At 39.9% G+C, this 19585-nt stretch overlaps 1 protein-coding gene across 2 annotated transcripts in view; it reads left to right on the forward strand.

Moving 5' to 3' along the window:
* Nucleotides 1-6: 6 nt before the first annotated feature.
* The window catches only part of Copa (coat protein complex I subunit alpha), a 40030-nt gene continuing 20451 nt past the window's right edge, over nucleotides 7-19585 (forward strand). Inside the window, exons 1-8 of one of the 2 annotated variants that reach the window (XM_034520110.2) lie at nucleotides 7-169; nucleotides 5461-5574; nucleotides 6846-6919; nucleotides 8936-9016; nucleotides 11270-11346; nucleotides 12323-12432; nucleotides 17253-17362; nucleotides 19311-19410. In XM_034520110.2, coding sequence (XP_034376001.1) covers nucleotides 130-169; nucleotides 5461-5574; nucleotides 6846-6919; nucleotides 8936-9016; nucleotides 11270-11346; nucleotides 12323-12432; nucleotides 17253-17362; nucleotides 19311-19410 — 706 coding nt within the window. In that variant the 5' untranslated portion in view covers nucleotides 7-129. Of the gene's footprint in view, nucleotides 170-5460; nucleotides 5575-6845; nucleotides 6920-8935; nucleotides 9017-11269; nucleotides 11347-12322; nucleotides 12433-13914; nucleotides 15403-17252; nucleotides 17363-19310; nucleotides 19411-19585 lie in introns of those variants that run through there. The other variant, XM_076914490.1, reaches the window with a different exon arrangement.

Consider the following 19585-nt stretch of genomic DNA (forward strand, 5'->3'; position numbering starts at 1 on the left):
AAGACCGGAAGTTCGTGTCTGAGGAGCTTCCGGGAGCCGCGACCTAGGGTAGCTGACGTGGAGGCATTGGGAGTGCCACCGGGAGCAGCGGGACCTGCTAATCTGACTTGGGAGCCGGAGGCCTGAAGGATGCTAACCAAATTCGAGACCAAGAGCGCGCGGGTCAAAGGTATTGAAGAAGAAAAGGGGAACAACGGGGGTTGGATGTTAGGGGTGGTGCTATCACCAAGGAAGAGAGAAAGGGAAGACTCGCTGACCGAATTGGGCCTACTGGAAGAACCCAGAGGAATAACCGAGGGAGGCGGGTTAGGGTTAGTGGAGACTCCCTAGTCCGCGCTGCTTAGTGTGTCCTGGGGCTTTGATTTACTCGTGTCATGGTTCGTTTCTGCATTGTAAGAGAGCCCTTAGGCCCGCTTCCTATTCTTTCCATCCACCTCTTTTGGGGGTGTGTTCCAACTCTTTCTGTTCTTAAGGCCTTGGGACTTGTATGCTTTTTGATGACCATGTTGTACGGAATACTTCTGGGGATTGATTCTCGGCTTCTGTCATTGTAGTTTTTTCCGGAGTCAGTCACTGGCTACTCCAGTAGCCTGTCTCCACCATTTCAATGTTCAGTGCTTCCGCTGATGTTTTTGCCTATTTGGAGTTGGGGAATGGAGGCCTACAGCCCCATAAATTCCCGAGACTGGGCAGATTGTCCGATGAAATACAAGATGCTTTGTATTAGATTTGAATATCAGATAAAAAATGTTTTTGGTAATAAATCTTGAAAAACAAAGGCCTGAGATCACACTCTTTCATAATATTGATATTAGAAAACAGAGAATTAAGTCTACAGAAATCTGATAGAAATATATCTGGAATATTTCATAACATGCATTATAGAATTTGTGAAGTGGTCTAGAATTTGTTCATTGGAGTCCATTGGATTTGCTTAGGGATTCTGAAACATCTACTAACAAGCCACCTTATATGGCTTACTTACTATCTCCAAATCTCTATATTCTTATCTTTAAAAATAAGGATAATTAACATCTCCTCATAAAGAGAATTAAAAAGAGAAAGTAAGTATATTAAGTGTGTTTATAATAGTGCCTGGCCAGACTTAGTAACTTAAAAACTGGAGGCTATTTAATGTGAGGCTATATTCTGAGCAGCTTCTAAGTGTCATGGGAAATTTGATCATAAAGGTGCCATTAAGAATTCTTAGTACCACCAGGGCTATGTAGAGAGACCTTATCTCAAAATGGCAAAAAGGAAGAGAATCATCATCTCTGGTGACAGTCATGGTGGCTTTAATCCCAGCACTCAGGAGCCAGATGCAGGTGGATCTCTGTGAGTTGGAGGCCAACCTGGTCTATATATCGAGTGACAGGTCAATCAAAGCTACACACTGAGACCCTGTTCCAAAAAAAAAAAAAAAGGTTCTAGGGGCTGGAGAGATGGCTCAGTTAACAAGATTTACTGTTCTTGCAGAGGACCTGCGTTTGGTTCGCAGCTCACATTCACCTGTAATTCCAGCTCCAGGTGACCTGACCCCTCTTCTCCGCTCTGTGAGCCCCAGAACTTATGTGTGCATGTACATAATTAAAAGAACAAACAAAAGCCAGTTTCTGGTATTTGAGTAGTTGAAGTGAGTCTTCCTTTTTTTCTATGAGCTCTTTTCAGATTTCTTCTTGGGCACTAGAAAGGGCTGGGGGAAATCAGTACTTGAGAGTTCATTAAGAGTGCCAAACTGGAGTTACCAGGGCATACTGTCCCTGCAGAGTTTGGTTCCCATCACTCATGGCATGTGCTTCATAACTGCCTGTGACTCCAGCTCCACGGGATCTGGTGCCCTCTCCCTTCCCTTAAGGCACTTGCATTAATGTACACATAACCTCTACACAGACACACATAATTAAAAACTTAAAAGTGCTAAGTTGGATGTAGTGGTTCATATCTGTAAATCCTAGTTTGTGAGAAGCTGAAGCAGGAGAATTGCTACGAATTAGAGGCCACATAATACTTGTCTTGAAAAAAATAAAATTTTTATTATAAAAATAAAAGAAACATCATGCAAAATAGGTGCCTTCATTAACTTGCTATTAGAATATATTCATATAATGTTTTTACAACTACAGAATAGCTACCAGAGCTGGATGTGGTGACTCACACCTGTAATCCCAGCACATGGGAAACTAAAGCAAGAGGGTTGCCGCAAATTTGAGACCAGCTTAGATTACAAAGTGAGGCCGAGTTGTAAAAATCCCAAACATCCCTGGTATTGTGGCCCAGAGGTGGGCAGATATCTGAGTTTGAGGCCAGCCTGTTCTAAACAGCTAGGACTACACAGAGAAACCTTACCTCTGAAAAAGCTTGAAAAAAAATTACGAAAATTCATGTTCTAAGCCAGTAAGATGGCTCAGTAGGTAAAGGTGCCTGTCACCAAGGCTTGGTTTCCCATGACCACATGGTGGAATGAGAAAGTGATTCTCATACATGGCATGTGTGCATTTAGACACAAACATATATATACACCAACAAATAAATGTAACACAAAATTTTTAGTGTACATGTTCTGTCTTGTAGCTATTCCATTTTCAAGTCTTTAGCCTAAAGCACTAAAGCAATTGGCCAAGATTATCTATAGAAGTGTCTTTAGTAGACCTTGTTGTTTATTGTTTTTTTTTTTTTTTTTTTCAAGACAGAGTTTCTCTCTGTAGCCCTGGCTTGACCTGAACTTACTATGTAGATCAGGCTGGCTTCAAATTCAAGAAATCTGCCTGCCTCTGCCTCCCAAGGGAATAAAGATGTATGCTACTACCACCTGCTTTTGGTAGATCTTTTTTTTATAGCCAGAAACTAAAGGTGAAATTTAAATGTTTTCTTAGAGTAAGGGCTTTTTGCTGTTTTGTTGTTCGTCTTGTTTTGTTTTGTTTTTTAAAGACAGTGTCTCACTATATAGCTCATGTGGGCCTCAAACTCTCTTTCTGTTTCAGCCTCTCAGAGGCAGAATTACAGGTATATAGTACCATGCCCAGCTTTTGTGTATGTGTGTGTGTGTGTGTGTGTATGTATGTATTTGTGTGCTAGTGATTATACTCAGAGCTACACAAGCCCGCCTTCTCCCACTGAAGTAAATGTTCATCTACAAAACAGCCCAAAATGCAATAGACTAGTGAGGTGACTCAGTGGTTAAAGTGCTTACCACTAAGCCTGATGACCCGAGTTCAGTACCTAGGGCCCATATGGTAGAAGGAAGGAATTGACACCTGCAAGTTGTCCTCAGACTTCCACACATGCACTATGGCTCGTGTGTACCCATGTGAAAACTCACCGTGCACACATAGTAAAGAAATGTCATTACAAATTTTAAGTGTAGTGTCGTCGTTCCTTACAGGTGTAAAAAAAAATGAGTTTCTTTTAAATGAAGTATAAAAAGGTTTATGTCATATATTTAAGTGAGAAAGGTTTCCAAAATAACAATGTATAATTCCATGTTCATAAAATAATAAAGCATGTGTTTATATGTAGCTGCACTAAACTTGGAGGGCACACTTCAGGCTGTTAACAGTTCTTTCCTCTTTCTAGTATTTCCTTTTGTCATTCTGATGGAGTAACTAGGACTAGATTTGTTTTCCTGCCTTAAATTGCTAAACATCTAAACAAAACTAAAATGGTTTCAGACACTGGTTAGTAAAGAGTACAGGAAATTATTTCTTGAGGGAAGGAAGATAAACAGGATGAATCCTATGTTTGTTTAGGTTAATGCTTAGAGAGAGATTTCAGGCTGCAGTGAAGGAAAACAGAAGACCCCTGTGGTCCAGCTGAGGGACAGAGCTCGGCATTTGGGGCAGCAAAGATGGTTAAAATATGCTTGGAAAATCCCAGAAAAGGAAGAGAATTGGAGGTCTATATGGGTTCCCTTGAGCCTTTGTCAGAGTATTGGTAAGGTACATGCAGGTGGGAAAAATACCCGAAATTTAGAAGGAAAAAAAAAAAATCAAAAGGTAGTTGTGGGAAGATAGCTCAGTGGTTAAGAACACTTGCTGGTCTTACAGAGGACCCAGGTTCAGTTCTCAGCATCCACATGGTGGATCATAACCACATGTATCTCTACTTCCAGGGGATCTGACACCCACTTCTGTCTTCTGCAGACACCAGGCATGTATGTGGTACACATGGACACATACAGGCAAAATACACACATAAAAATTATATTTTAAAAACTTGAGAAGTAGTTATGGTAGTTGTACATACCTATAATCCTAGGACTGGGAGGCTGAGGTGGAAAGATTATGATTTTGAGGCCAGCTTAGACATAAGTCTGTCGTCTCTTATAAAGAAAAATTAATAATTGAGGGCTGGAGACATGACTTAGTTAAGAACGCTTGTTGCGCCGGGCGGTGGTGGTGCACGCCTTTAATCCCAGCACTTGGGAGGCAGAGGCAGGCGGATTTCTGAGTTCGAGGCCAGCCTGGTCTACCGAGTGAGTTCCAGGACAGCCAAGGCTATACAGAGAAACCCTGTCTCGAAAAACAAAACAAAACAAAAAAAAAGAACGCTGGTTGCTCTTCCAGAGGACCTAAATTCTGTTTCCAGAACTCATGCCAGGTGGCTCACAACTACCTGTTACTCCAGTTCCAGGGTATTCAACACCTCTGGCCTTCACAGATACCTGCACTTGTGTACATACCTGTACATAGGCACACATCTGAACATAGTTAAAAAATAATTTAAAAAAAAAAATCTTTTTTTTTGGGGGGGGGAGGGGGAGTCCTGGCTGTCCTGGAACTCACTCTGTAGACCAGGCTGGCCTCAAACTCAGAAATCTGCCTGCTGCTGCCTCCCAAGATAAAAATAAAAAATCTTAATAATAATTTTTAAATAAAGAATAAAAAGAGAAAGCAGAGTTATCCCTGGAATTTACACAAGGCTGGAAATAGTCTACGCTTCTATAAAACAAACAGAAAGATTTCTTGACATTATTGAGCATCCTATAGAGACCCTCTGGTGGGTCTTCCCTTAGCAGTGGTTCCAAGTTAGACCTAGACTATACAGGTAGCTATAGACCCCCAGTGACAGAACCAGGTTATATCTGCTGAATTCCAACTAAGTTGTACCTCAGAACAAAATAAATACCTAACAAAAAATTTATTGTATTTGGTATCCAATAATAGCCAGTTATCAGCCAGGTGGTGATGCAGTGCAGCTTTAATCCCAGTACTCAGGGAGGCAGAGGCAGGCAGATCTCTGTGAGTTTAAGACCAGTGTGGTCTTCAGACCGAGTTCCAGGACAGCCAGGGCTATACAGAAATGTATCTTTAAAAATTAGGGAAAACGTTATCAAGTGTGTTGAAGGTATAGATAGATAGTCTCTGGTTAATCTAGTTGTTCCTTTTTTGTCATATGTGACAAAAGATGATATCAGGGACCTTACCTCATTGTATAACTTTCTGATTTTTCTCCCTTCCCCAGGCCTTAGTTTTCATCCTAAAAGACCCTGGATCCTGACCAGTTTACACAATGGGGTCATCCAGTTATGGGACTATCGGATGTGCACCCTCATTGACAAATTTGATGAACATGATGGTAAGTTAATTTCTAGGGAAAAATTAAAAGGGATGACTCAGTGTTGAAATATGCTAGCTGTTCTTTTCAGAAGACTTGAGTGCACTTCCTTGAACTCAAATACCTACATCAATCCAGAGCTCACAACCACTTGGTGAGCTATAGCTCAAGGGATTGTGATACCCTTTTGGCCTCCACTGACACTTGAACACATGTACATGTACATATACATATACAAAATAAAAGCGAATTTTTTTTAAGGACAAGTGTTTATCATCCCCCAAATAAGAATCCTAGTTTGATAAGGATTTCCCCCTAAAAGTAAAGAATGTGGAAGTAAAAGGGGGTAGAAACAAACAGACAAAAACTGCAAATAAGAGTTTTATTAGTGCTAGGTGTTTGTGGCACACGAATCCCAGCACTCGGGAGGCAGAGGCAGGCAAATCTCTTGAGTTTGAGGTCTACAGGATAAGTTCCAGGACAGCCAGGGCTATACAGAAAAACCTTGTCTCCAAAAAAGAAAGAAGAGGAGGAGGAGAAAAGGAATGGAGGGATGGAGGGAAGAAGGAAAAGAAAGGAAGGAATGAAGGAAGGAAAAGAAAGAAAGAAAAGAAAAAAAGAAAATCATATTAGTGCACCTATGGTGGCCTGCTAGGAAAAGGACTTAGGCAAAAATGTCTGGAAGGCTGTGGTGCAAGGCCATTTTTGCTAGTTAGGAGTGGAAGTCTCTGAAACCAAAGAGAACACACAGCTCTTCTTAAAACTGAAGGTGTTTATACCTGAAATGAAACTGAATTCTACTTGGGCAAGAGATGTTCTTATGTGTATAAAGCAAAAAACAGTGCAGTGACTCCTGGAGGCAAACCAAATAGATTCAGAGTGATCTGGGAAAAGTAGCTCAGGCAAGAGAAATAGAGGCATGGTTCACACCTAATTCTGAAGCCACCTTCCTGTAAAGGCCAATGGACAGAGTCCATATGCTTCTGTGCCCTCCCCGGATTTAAACTAAAGAAAATTAAATATATAAAGTGGATCTGTGCTTTTGTTTAAAGAAGAATTGTCGTAGGAACTGATGAGGTGGCTCAGGATAAAGCAGCGCTGCCGAGCCTGAGCACCTTCGTTCCATCCCTGGGACCCACACGGTGGATGGAGAGAATTGACTGCAGCTTACCTGTCTTCTGACCGCTGTGTGTGCACCCACTCACATACACACAAATGGTTCTTTAAAACGCCTTTGACAAAGACATTCGAGGATATCTTCCCTTACCAGACACTGCCTGTCTCTTCCGTAGGTCCAGTGCGTGGCATTGACTTCCATAAGCAGCAGCCACTGTTTGTCTCTGGAGGCGATGATTATAAGATTAAGGTACAGGGGACCTGCCATGGCTGGGAATAATAAATAGGACAGTGTGGTGGTAAGGTTTGAGAATTACAGAAAGAACTAAAAGACAGGAGAATTCATGTATACCAACATAGACTTCTAACATTATCCAGAGCACTTACCCAGCAAATGCTTACTGAATATTTACTGTATATCAGAAACTTACTTTGTGTGAGAGTTGACAGATAAATACAAAGTGACTTCAATTCTCAAAGAGACTTTAATACAAGGATAAATGTACACACGAATAATATGTGTAGTTTGGAGAATGATTTAATAAATACTCAAAATAAGAAAGCAGTCCAGGTACAGAGATGGACATGGCATAGCTGGATGTGTTTGAGAATCTGCAGTTGGTTTTAGAGACTTAAGATCTGGAGAAGGTGGGGCAGGGAACAGAAGGAAGAGAGGGATGAGATTGTGAGCGTGTGTTTGCAGTGCTCATGAGTCCTCTGGTTATTGCACAGACACGGAACCAATACTGGGCCGTAAATATAGAAGTATAAGATTTACATGGAACTTTGTTTGTTTGAGACAGGGTTTCTCTGTGTAGCCTTGGCTGTCCTGGAACTCACTCTGTAGACCAGGCTGGCCTCAAATTCATAGAGGTTCACCTGCCTCTGCCTCCCGAGTGCTGGAATTAAAGTTGTGCATCAGGTGGTGACCTGACCGATTTTTTTTTTTTTTTTTTTTAAGTTACTCAGATGTTAACAAAGAAAAGATTGGATGAGTTAGGAAGGACTAGAGACATAGATAGATAGCCATGAGGAAATTATTTTATAAACGCATTGGCAAGTGAACAGAGCCTGAACTTCAGCAATACCATCTGAGTAGGGAGGAGAGCTTAAGCAACAGTGGTTATTTGTGATGAGTGCTGGAGGGATGAGAAAGAAAGAAGTGGGTGAGAAACCATTGCTGTATTTTTCCCCTCAGTGCTGGGGATTGGATTGATTTTAAGGCCTCTTGTGTTTGGCGAGTACTCTACCACTGAGTTACATCCCCAGCCCTAAGAGGATGACATTAACTTGGAAAGACAGAGCTGGAGTAGGTAGTTTTCTGGAGTTTGGGGTAATTTGATAATGGATAATTTGATATTGGCTCTGATGTGCTTGAGCTACCTAAGGGACTTACTGAAGATACTTGGGATTTGTGAATAAAAGAGGGAGCTAAAGTCATAGTGTAGAAGATGCCGCACAGGGAACAGTTAGAATAATGGGCAAATGTTCATTTTAAAAGAGAGGGGCAACTCTCCCGTGAGGAGCCCGTGCCCACACGTGGGTATGTCTTACATTCTGTGACTTCTCTTTGAGAAGCCCATGTTCATGTTCTTGGGAGTGTCTTCCTTTATTCTGAGTACCTCTCTTTCTCTTAACCCTTGTGCTTAAGTCTACATTAAGATATATTTATTATACCCCAATTCTAAAGGGGAAAAGAAGCATTGGTATAGGAAAGAATAATTTTATAGTTTGGAAGTAAACCAAGGAAAAGCAAAACCTTCTAAGATGTCAGGGAGGAAGGAAATTTGGGGAAGATAAAGTCAGAATGAGATCCAGACTGAGAAGAAACCTTAGATTGCCAAGTTAGGAGCTCGTTAATAATTACAGCACCTTACTCTCAGGATGGAGGCATTTCTGTGAAGACTGACTGTAACAAAAGTAAAGACAGTGCAGCAACTCCGACTAACAAAAGCAGATGACGGGCCGAGGGTGTGGCTCATTGAAGTGGAATACTTATCTAGTGTTCATGAAGTTCAGCACCATATAAAACTGGATATGTGTACCTGTAATTCTCAGTGCTCAGGACTTGGCAGGAGGATTAGCAATTCAAGAGGAAGGAAATTAGAAATTAAGAGGAAGTCATTGTTGGCTATGTAGCAAGTTTGAAGACCACCTGGGCTTTGTGAAAACCCTGTCTCAAACAAGCAAACAGAAAGAAACCTGATGAGCCTTTCAGAAGTCCAAGACATTTACATCCTCTTTGGTTGAATTTCTGTCTTTGCAGGTTTGGAATTACAAACTTCGGCGCTGCCTCTTCACATTGCTTGGGCACTTGGATTATATCCGGACAACCTTTTTTCATCATGTAAGTGGCTGTTGACCTTCATTATGCAGCGTTGTAATTTTTGCATAGTAATATATATGCCTTATTGGACATACTTACTGACCAGCCTCCCTCCCTCCCTGCCTTTTTTTTTTTTTTTTTTTTTTTTTTTTTTTTGTCCATGCTGGGCATTTAATCTGATATCTTACGAATACCAGCAAAATACTCTGCTCTTGATCCCAGCAGTGGTCTCCTTATCCTCAAGAGCCCATGCTTTAGGGCTGAGGGGAGGAGTTCAGTTGGTATGTGCTTCCACACAGGCATAAAGATAGCAGTTCAATCCCCAAAGCTAAGCCTGGTGGCACGCAGTTCTAATCTTAGTGTTGGGGAGACAGAGCCAGACAAACTATGTTATATTCAGTTTAATTGGATCCAGTGGGCTCTAAGAGGAAGTCATTGCTTTTATATAGAGAAATGTAGAGACTCTATTTTGTTTACTAATCTGTCAAATGAAAGTTTGTAGGCTAATCCCATGTGTGGTATTGTTATTAAGCAGTAGATATGCCCAGAAGGTCAAATTAAGACACCATTTGAATGATCTTATAAACATTTTGAAGTATTAACGATCAAGTACCTCTGTCTAAGGATTTTGGGAATCTGGTAGAGACTGTTCCCTTAGCCAGTCTCAGACTCATCACCTTCTTTAATCTATCAAGTTCGTTCTCTCTCTCTCTCTCTCTCTCTCTCTCTCATTTTTCTCTCTCTCCTTTGAGACAGGGTCTTACTATGTAGTCATATCTGGCTTGGAATTCACTATGTAGACCAGGTTGGCCTCAAAGTCATAGGGATCTACTGGCTTGTCTCCCGAGTGTTGGGGTTAACGATGAGAGCCACCATGTCTTGCCATTTGTCTGATTTCATATGGCAGAATCGAGAATGAATTAGAGAGACTCGTAGCCTCTTATCTAGTCAGTTCTTTTCAATGAAACAAGTATTTACTGATTGAGTTTACTTGTTTCCTTAATTTAAAATATGTCCAACTGTTGGGTGGGGATAAGGGACATGGGTTCTGTTGTTTTGTTTTTGAAATATAGTCTCAATTGTACATTTATCTTTTATTCTCCTGTTGTAATTGTCTCTAAGACTTAACTGCCTCAGTCTGTTAACCTAGGCCTAGTCCTGGAAGTTTCTAGCCTCTGTTTAATCTTCTCTAGGTCTAGCATTGTTTTCAGCCTCTGAGACTTACTGCTGAATAAGCTCACCTTTCCTGATTCTTTCTGATTTCTAGCTGGCTGGTTCAACTCAGCTGTTCTGACTCAAATGCCTCTCCAAGCTGACTGATTCAATCTGGCTTCTCTGGGCCTCTCCTGAATTGCTCTGCTTGGCCTCATATTAACTTTGGCAATCTGTCCTAATCTGTCTTCACCTGTGTCTAGCCTGTTCTTTCTGCAACCTGTCTCTATAACTGACCCAGTAAACCTGCCTCCTTATTTCTTTGCACTGCCTCTGAAGTAGCTTCCTTTTCCTTTCTCTTCTTGTGAGAGTTGGACATGTCAAATCTTTCTCTGATTTGTCACTTTGTCTGCCACTCAATTAGACATCACTTTCAAACATGGGGCTTCTTTCTACAAACTAACTTTACTTTCATTGTTTGGGATTAAAGGTGTACACTAAGGGTGTGTGTGTATTCCAGCCAGAGGGATTAAAGGTGCGTGCTAAGGCTGACCCACACCAGAACTAAAAACAGATTTTTCCAGTAAACAACATAATATTGGTGTTCACAGTGTGATCTAATATCCTGCAATACTTACTTTGTAGCTCTAGCTGTCCTGGAACTCACTGTGTATACCATACTCAAAGAGTGGCCTCAAATCAGAGAGATCCACCTGCCTCTGCCTCCCAGGCACTGGTATTAAAGATGTGTGCCACCACACCTGGCTGGGATGTGTTTGTTTTTTTAAATATAAAAATCTTAGCATAGGATAAAGATGATTGTAAAAATTATGAGTAAAACATTTAATAATAAGTACTCATTTGTTATTATCATAAAAGACTTGCTGAAGAACATTGCCTAGAGTAAGTTGCTATCCACCTGGGCATAGTCGTATACATTTTTAAAGTCCTAGCACCCTCAGCACTTGTGACCACATAGTTTCAAGGCTAGCCTGAACTACATAAGGAGACCCTGTCTGAAAAACCAAGGCCTGGGAATGATAGAACACGTGTCAAGCATGCACAAAGGCTCTGGCCTAACAGCACAAGATTGTTTAGAACCTTGTCTGAAATGTCTTTCAGGAATATCCTTGGATTTTGAGCGCCTCAGATGATCAGACCATTCGGGTGTGGAACTGGCAGTCTAGAACCTGTGTCTGGTAAACCAAGAGACAGTAGCCTCAAAAGAGGGTTTAATTCTTCCTACATTTTTATAGTCAGCTGCTTTTCAGATCAGTCATCTTCCTTCCCAGATGGGCCATGTCTGCTGATTGACTGCTGATCATATTTTAGGATTCTTTTCAATATAATAATATCAATCTGGATTTTGTAGTATCTTAACCAGAAGAAAGGCATGTAACTAGGCTTTTAGAATAGGATGTTTAGCTACTTTTCAGTTCTATTCCTATACAACTTGAGTTGGGATCTGGAGAATGACTCTTCGTGTTTGAACTGGTTCTCTAGAGCCTTTAGAGGTATCCTACTAAATTCTATAAAGTATATTTCCTATAAGAATTACTAAAATTGCATTTATTTTCATATTTTTATATCTTTAATCTGAGAGAATTGTATAATCTCAATTCCATGAAATGAATGATATATATTAAACAACTAGTGTCAGAAAGAGAATTATCAGAGCAGGCAAAGATGGTGCAGCGGATAAAGGTGCCATGCAAGCCTGGCTGCCTGAGCTTGTTCCATGCAAAGGTGGAAGGGTCGAACATGGTACCCACTGCTGCTGCTCCGGTAAGAAGAAAATAATACTAATAAAAAACACCTTTTGTTTTTAAGACAGGGTTTCTCTGTGTAGCCCTGGCTGTCCTGGAGCTCTCTCTGTAGACCAGGCTGGCCTTGAACTCAGAGATCCTTGTGCTTCTGCCTCCTGAGTTCTGAGATTAAAGGTGTGTGCCAGCACTGCCTGGAAAAAAAAGAAATACCTGTTTTTAAAAGAAGCTATTAGCACAGGTGCCATTGCTTATTATTAGTTCAAAGTTGTTAGGATGACTTACCTTGGCTACACAAAAAATACAATTAGATAAGCATTTATTGAATATGAAGAAAGGTATTTATTTAGCTTAGAGGAGCTACTGATTTCTGCCTTTCGTTTAATGTTTCTTCTTTTTTTTTCCTTTGCAGTGTGTTAACAGGGCACAACCATTATGTAATGTGTGCTCAATTCCACCCCTCTGAAGACCTGGTGGTATCAGCTAGCCTGGACCAGACTGTCCGAGTTTGGGATATTTCTGGTGAGCTGCCCAAGTTCAGGGGACAATCTAGTCATGTCTGGCGCAAAACTGCAATTGCTTAAAATAGCAAGGGCATTTGACTTAGAACAACAAAAATTAGAATATTCTATTCCTATATAATATCATCTTTATTTTTGAAGATAATGAATCTGCTTTGAAAATTCTTCATGTTAGAATATTTTCTGTGAAAGTGGCTTACTCTAGGAAGTTAATTTGATTTAACTTCTTTAGTTACCTCAGATTTTCATTAAAAGATGTACATCTGAGTTATTTGGTTAAGAGCCAAGCTTTCCATTCAAATATTTTACAAAATTTATCCCATTCACATATTTTTACAAAAATAAAAATTGAGACTTTGCAGGTAAAGAGGATTCATGAACCCTGTTGCCTATTTGTAAATGGAAAAGTCTACCTATTAGATTTTTTTCCTATAGTAAGAAACATTCAGGGGGAAGGAGTTGCAGCTTTTTCTATCCAGAAAACTTTTTAATTAGCTTTCTAAGACTCTATAGACTTTGGATAATTAGGCTCATTCTTCTGTCATAATTTACACAGTGGTTTTGAGATAAGGGTTGAAATTTGAGTGTCATACAAAGATCTAAAATATTGCTACAGAGAGAATTTAAATACTGAGAAAGATCTGTGGCATGAGGAGGCACTTTGTGCTGGGATAGGGACTAGGCTGAGACTCTAAATGCTGTGCTTCTCTACCCAATTACATTTTAAAAAGTCACTCACTGAGTTATCTTTATTTGCCACTTCAGAAATTCTTAGAGATTGAGTTCTCTGGAAAGTCAGTGGTGATAAATACAAATCAGTGTTTCTTTCCAAAACCGGAAGGCCCTTCTAGGCCCTTACTGCTTCTCTGTGGAAATGAAGGCATTTACTTTCACCGTTGGACTGCTGAGGTGGATAACTACCCAACTTCCCTGTTACTGCTGGGCTATGGCAGTTTAGTATTTGCTGTTTTTATAAACCATTAGTGAACAGCAAGTAAAAAATTGAATTCCTGAATACAGTATTTGGGATGTGGTAATAGCAATTACAATTTATGTATTGTAGAAATAAACAAGCGAACAAGAGGGAGAGGAGGGCAGGGCAGTTGGAGAATGGAAGCACTGTACCACGCTGTCTCTGCAGTTTCTAAAAGCTTTGACTCACAAGACAGTGCTGTAAACAAGATTGTTTTGGAGATAAGGTGTTCATCCTCTAGGGCTTTGCCATTGCAGTTTTCTGTCAGACCGACTAGGCTATTTGAAGTACACCCAGATGTGACCAGCCATGCCAACAGGAAGAGCATGGTACAGGCACCATGAGCTTGTGCCCTCTCCTCACTGCCAGTACTGGGGAGCTTAGCATTCACTCTGTCTATAACCTAGCTGTGGCTTTCCATAGAGTTTCACCATGCACACATTCAAGACATCCTCTCTGTCTCAGGAGACACACCCCTAATGAGGTTGGTTCCCACTCCTGCTGTCCCACTGATCAGGGACAGTTATGTAGAATAGTCTGAGTTCTGTGAAAAAGTTCATAGGAAGTACCTTGTGTGACTTTTTTCAGTTCTGGGAATGGTATACGGCTAATTCCATCCTAGAACATGGGTTAATTTTATGCCTAAACTGCTGTTTTAGGTTCCAGGGGTTCATCCCCAGAACACTGGCTTGAGAAGGCCCTGTTCTGCTCTACTTTAAAGTTACTGCTTGTGCCACCTGCTACCAGCACAGCATGTTCCTGTGGTCTAGCTTAAGTGATTTGAGAAATAACATTTTTTAAAAACCTGTTAATTAAAATAAGAAAGCAATTTGGGCAAGTAAGGTGCCCAGGTTCTCATTTGTGACCATGAAATGCCCAAGGCAAGAAGTACCCTTTGTTACCATTTGCAAGAAGAAAACATGTTTACATCAAAATTAAGGGGCTTAGATTAGAGGCATGTGGGAGAGTATGACCTTAGTGGGGTTTGTGTTGCTCTTGAATGTGTGAATTGCATGGATTACTATGTGGTATTGCAACTGCTCTAAATTGTAGATGTTACAGTGAGAACGTTGTGCTAACCTGCTATACTAATGTGAATGTTCTTTACTATTTCTCTGCTGACTCAGTTGACTTTAAATTCTTTAACCAGGGTGGAAGGAGATGCTTTGGTATTTAAACAAGTGGAAGTGCTTTTGGGTTAGACTTTTATACTTACATTGTCCTTTCCTCAAAATTAGCATACTCTTCAGGATTCCACTTTGCTTTATTTCTGATGAGTCTGAACACAGGAAGAGAAACCAGCTTTCTAGTCTTTTAGGTACTGACATTAACATTTTCAAGACAAAAGTACATTTTAAATAAGAGAATGAGTACTCCCAAATTTAGGGGGCTGGTGAAATTCTGATAATTTTGGCTCTCTCTTTTGAAAAGAACACTCTGAGCTAGTGTGTAACACCAAGAGAAAGTAGAGAGACCTCTTTAAGGCAGAGCAATCCCTTAACAGCTCTCCCTTGTGGATTTGGACTCCTGAGCTCACTGCAACTTGAATATTCTGTTAGCCTGGCTAAAGTCATCTGTTTAAAGGGGAAGCGTTTTAAAAACTAACCGTGGAAGGTGGGTTACTGTTTTAGCTTATGCTTCCAAGTAAACTGTCAGTTACATTCTTTTAATATGCTTACACCTTTGCATGTCAAGCCCATGTAATTCAGGTTCACTCTTTTAAATATCCACTAAAATACATTAATATGCTGCCAAATCCTTTCCTCATCCCTCTCGACTGCTTCCCTAGTCCCCACTGGGAGGCATACGTAACTGGTCCATTCTGAGAGTGCGCTCTTCTCCCTCTGGATTTGGGTAGCTGCTGTAGAAATTTTCCATCTGTCGCTCAGTCCCAGTGAGTGCCTTGTCGAAGGCTCAAACACTTCATCTCTAAGTATCTTTTCACTGCCTGTCACTGTTCATCTGTTTCGCCCTTCCCTTTTTCCTGGATCATTGCAGGCAAGTGCAACAAAGGCTTCAATTCTGTCATACAGCCTTTCTTTTTCATGTGTTTGTTGAAGCCCATTAGAGGTGAAGTTCTTCACAGCTGTCTGGTTTTATGTCTTTTTGAACCTGTTTTATATACTTCACTCAATAGAAAAAATTGACAGATCCTATTAAAGGGACAAATGGAAGGCATCCTTGTGATCATGTATTTATGAAGCTCGAGGAAAAAGCTTCCTTTTTTGTCATCTGGTTTATGTCTCTATGCCTATGGCTAAGGCATCTCTTGAATGGGCATAAAATAATTAAAACTGTTCGTGCAGTGCTGGAATTAGGCACTACCCTAGCAGAAGTACCAAACAGTTTACAGCAAGGGCAGGAAGATCAGTCATTTGAACTTCTTTTCTTTCTCTACACATTTTAGTGTGAAGCTTCTTAGGATTTATTTTCAATGGTATGTTTTATTTAGTCTTTGCTTTAAAATACTGTCTTTTAAAAAAGATTCAATAAATATTAGGTAACTTTATCTTACCATTTTCTCTCCCAAATATTTTACAAGGTAGGAATTTAGTCTTAATTTTGTTTTGTGTAATTTAATGTAATTAGATATGATTATTACCTATCTTTAAGGTTTGTTATCAGAATCAAATCTGATGATACTGATACTTGTACTATAATTTTGGTTCTGGTTTTAACACAATTAGGCAGCTTTCCCCTGCCCCTCCCTGCTTTTTGGAATAGGGCTTTTCTCTGTAGGCCAGGCTCAACCTAAAGCAGCACTCCTGCTTCTGCCTCCTAAGTGCAGAAATTAACTCAAGTGGTCAGGCTTTAAAGATGTGTAGATGGATCATAAGCATGGGTTGTCCACAGATAAGACACGTATCCTGGTATCCTTTTTTTCCTATCATTTAAAAAATGATTGGCTAATAATTCCTCCCAGTGAAAAATAGCCTCTATAGGTTTTAATGGAAAAATACATATGTTCATATCTATAATCAGCCTTTTATGTAAGAGCATGAAAACTCATGACAGTTTTAATTATTTGATATCCTTTTCAGGAGGTAAGTAGGAAGTGTGAGTACCCTTTGCTAGTCCTTATTGCCATATCTTCTCATAGTATTTGTAATAGTTCTTCTAAACTAGACAGCTGTTGTGTTTGTTGTGTCTATTTCAGCAGTGCATCTGGAACTTTCTTGTATATTGCTTCCAGCTTGGAAGATACTGAAGTGTGATCTTCCCCAAGAGCATTTCTTTACATTGTTTTGAGGATTAGAGGAATGGCTCAGCAGTTAAGAGCACCGACCACTCTTCTGGAGGATCTGGGTTCAGTTCCCAGCACCTTTTTGGCAGCTTACAACTACCTGTAACTCCAGGGGCTCTGTAGCTCTCCTCTGAGTTCTACAGGCACCAGGCATGCCTGTGTTATACAGATATACATGCAGACAAACATCCATACACATTGAATAATAAAATACTTTAAAGTTTTTAAAGTAAAAATAAAAACGTGATGGGAAAAGGTATTGATTTTACGAACCTGAATATGGACATTGAATGATTACCATTTGAGGTCACATTTTGGGAATATTAAGGAATGGAAAGTGTTACTAATAGACAGCTCTTGGAGGTGAGATTTTATGAACTTAGTTGTGTCAGAATTTGGGTTGGCTCCCAATAAGGAATCGTCTAAGTGTTAGGGAAGGAGCTAGTGAAGGGGCTTGTGAGGATTTCTTCTCTCTTCCCTCTAATTGTGTTTTCCCATTTCATTTTATCCGAGTCTTTCAGTGTACCTTTCTCTATTCTGCTACTGTGCTCTTACTGATAACATTATATTTGCATCTTTCATCCCACTCCTTAACCCTCCAAAGGTCTAAGGAAAAAAAACTTGTCTCCTGGTGCGGTGGAGTCTGATGTGAGAGGAATAACTGGGGTTGATCTGTTTGGAACTACAGATGCAGTGGTGAAGCATGTGCTAGAGGTATTTATCTCTGTCACTGTTGGTGAGTATGTGCTACCCTCTAGGGAAAATCTCAGTATGTTATTCATTTCATTTTCATCTCTATATGAGCATGTGATGTGTGTGGGCATGTGTGCCACAGCACATGTGCAGAGTCTAAGAGGACAGTTTTGTGCAGTCAGTTCTCTCCGTCATTTTGTGGGTCCCAGGATTTGATCTTGTGCAAGCATTTTATCCACTGAGCCATCTCACTGGCCCACATTATTTAAGTGTCAGGCACCATCTGAGATTTGAGGAATAAAATTGTAAGTAAGCCAACAAAGAAAGAAAGAAAGAAAGAAAGATTATATGTCATCTCAGAGAGAGTTATAAATCTGTAAATCCAGTAGGGAGAAAGGAAAAAAGCTGGACATGTGCTTCATTATTGTCACAAAGCAAAGCCATTCTTAGACCTTGTAGAAGGAGGATCCCCCAAAGAAAATCAATGAGAAATACCAAGAACTGATTATATATAAGAAACTTGTCCATGGTGGAAAGTAGAAAAGCCCAAGAAAAGAAAGTAGGTTTTCTAAAATTAAAGTCTAAACCATAAAACTACTCACTGAAATGTGGACTGTTTAATCTCACAGACTAAAAAAAAAAAAAAAAAAAAAATGAGATTTATAAAAATTAGACAGTTCCCCAAAGTCCAGCTATATGCAGTGAATGCTGGGCTCCAACTTCAAAACCCAAATGTTTTTATGAATACATAATACCCTTAAAACTTCTGAATCAAAACTGCCATGTCCATAATTCTGTCAAAGAAATGAAGGATGACCATTTAAATAGAATAGAGACTATCATGAAGTTAGCATCCTTAAACTTTTTGGTCTTTATACTCTTAAATCTTCATAAGAATTTCAAAGTTTATTTATGTGTGTTATACCTGAACTTTCTTAAAAAGTTTAATTAGTTAATTTTTATGTATAGGAGTATTTTACTTGCATTTGTATCTGTGTACCATGTAAATGTCTGGTGCCTTCAGAGGCCATAAGAGGGCACCACATCCCTTGGGACTGAAGTTACACAGTTGTAAATCATATCTGGGCGCTTGGAACAAAACCTGGGTCATTTGTAAGAGCAGTCAGTACTCCTAGTAGATGAGCCATCTCTGCAACTCCTTGGTTTTTTGGGGGGTTTTTGTTTGTTTGTTTTGTTTTTTTGTGCACATGCCCTACCATTGGATGACACCCCAGCCTAAACCTGAGAACCTTTAAAACATAGACTTTGTCAGCATACATTTTATTAGCTGTCAGAAAAATGGTGTCATCACCTATAATGTATCCTGTGAAAAACTCCACTATGTAGTCATGGATAATAACAATAAAGGCAAATAAAATCTTAGTAGGATTTGGAAAAATAGCTTTGAACGTGCTGACTTTCCAGTGGGATCTTGGGACTCTTCCTAGGGATTCCAGATCATAGTTTAAGAATTTAGGCATTGACTTATAAATCTTTATACTTAAAATGTTACAATTACTTGTAAAAATATAACATATATAGACAAGTAAAAAGTAAAGAAAAACCTAACTATAAATAAAACTGAATTTCCTGGTGGAGATGTTGCCAACATCCCGTGAGAATAATATTGGACATGTTGGCATGGTTATTCTAATGTTCAAAGCTTTACAATAAGCCAAAAACCAAACAAATGTTTGTTACAAAAAAACCAAAACAAATCAAATGTAAATAAAACAACAACAAATGAGCTTTACAGTGGCACAGTCCCTTAAATCTTTTCATTTGAAGAGTATTTCAGAGGGCTTGGGAAATCAGTGGTAGAGTACGGGCTTAGCACCAGTAAGGCCCTGAGTTTGATCGCCCATATCACAGAAAAAAACAAATTTTGTCACAAACACCAGCATAGTTTTCTTTGAATTTTGTTTTTAAAGCTGTTTTAGAAGACCCACTTTTTCTCTCTTTTTAACAGGGTCACGATCGTGGAGTAAACTGGGCTGCCTTCCACCCAACTATGCCCCTTATTGTATCTGGGGCAGACGACCGGCAAGTGAAGATCTGGCGTATGAACGGTGAGTAAGGCACTGGTGATGTTGCCATATCCAAGAAAGATGTTTCCCTTACTGCTGGCCAGCAAGGGAAAGTAGCCAGGTTTTCTGGACTTTGACTTATTTTTCTGCCTTATGCCTTAGTTGATTATTTACTGCTATTCCCGAGTGAGTGGTCATTGTCTCTTCCTCCCCTTCC

Source organism: Arvicanthis niloticus, chromosome 16 (genome assembly GCF_011762505.2).
Source record: "Arvicanthis niloticus isolate mArvNil1 chromosome 16, mArvNil1.pat.X, whole genome shotgun sequence".
Lineage (NCBI taxonomy): Eukaryota > Metazoa > Chordata > Mammalia > Rodentia > Muridae > Arvicanthis > Arvicanthis niloticus.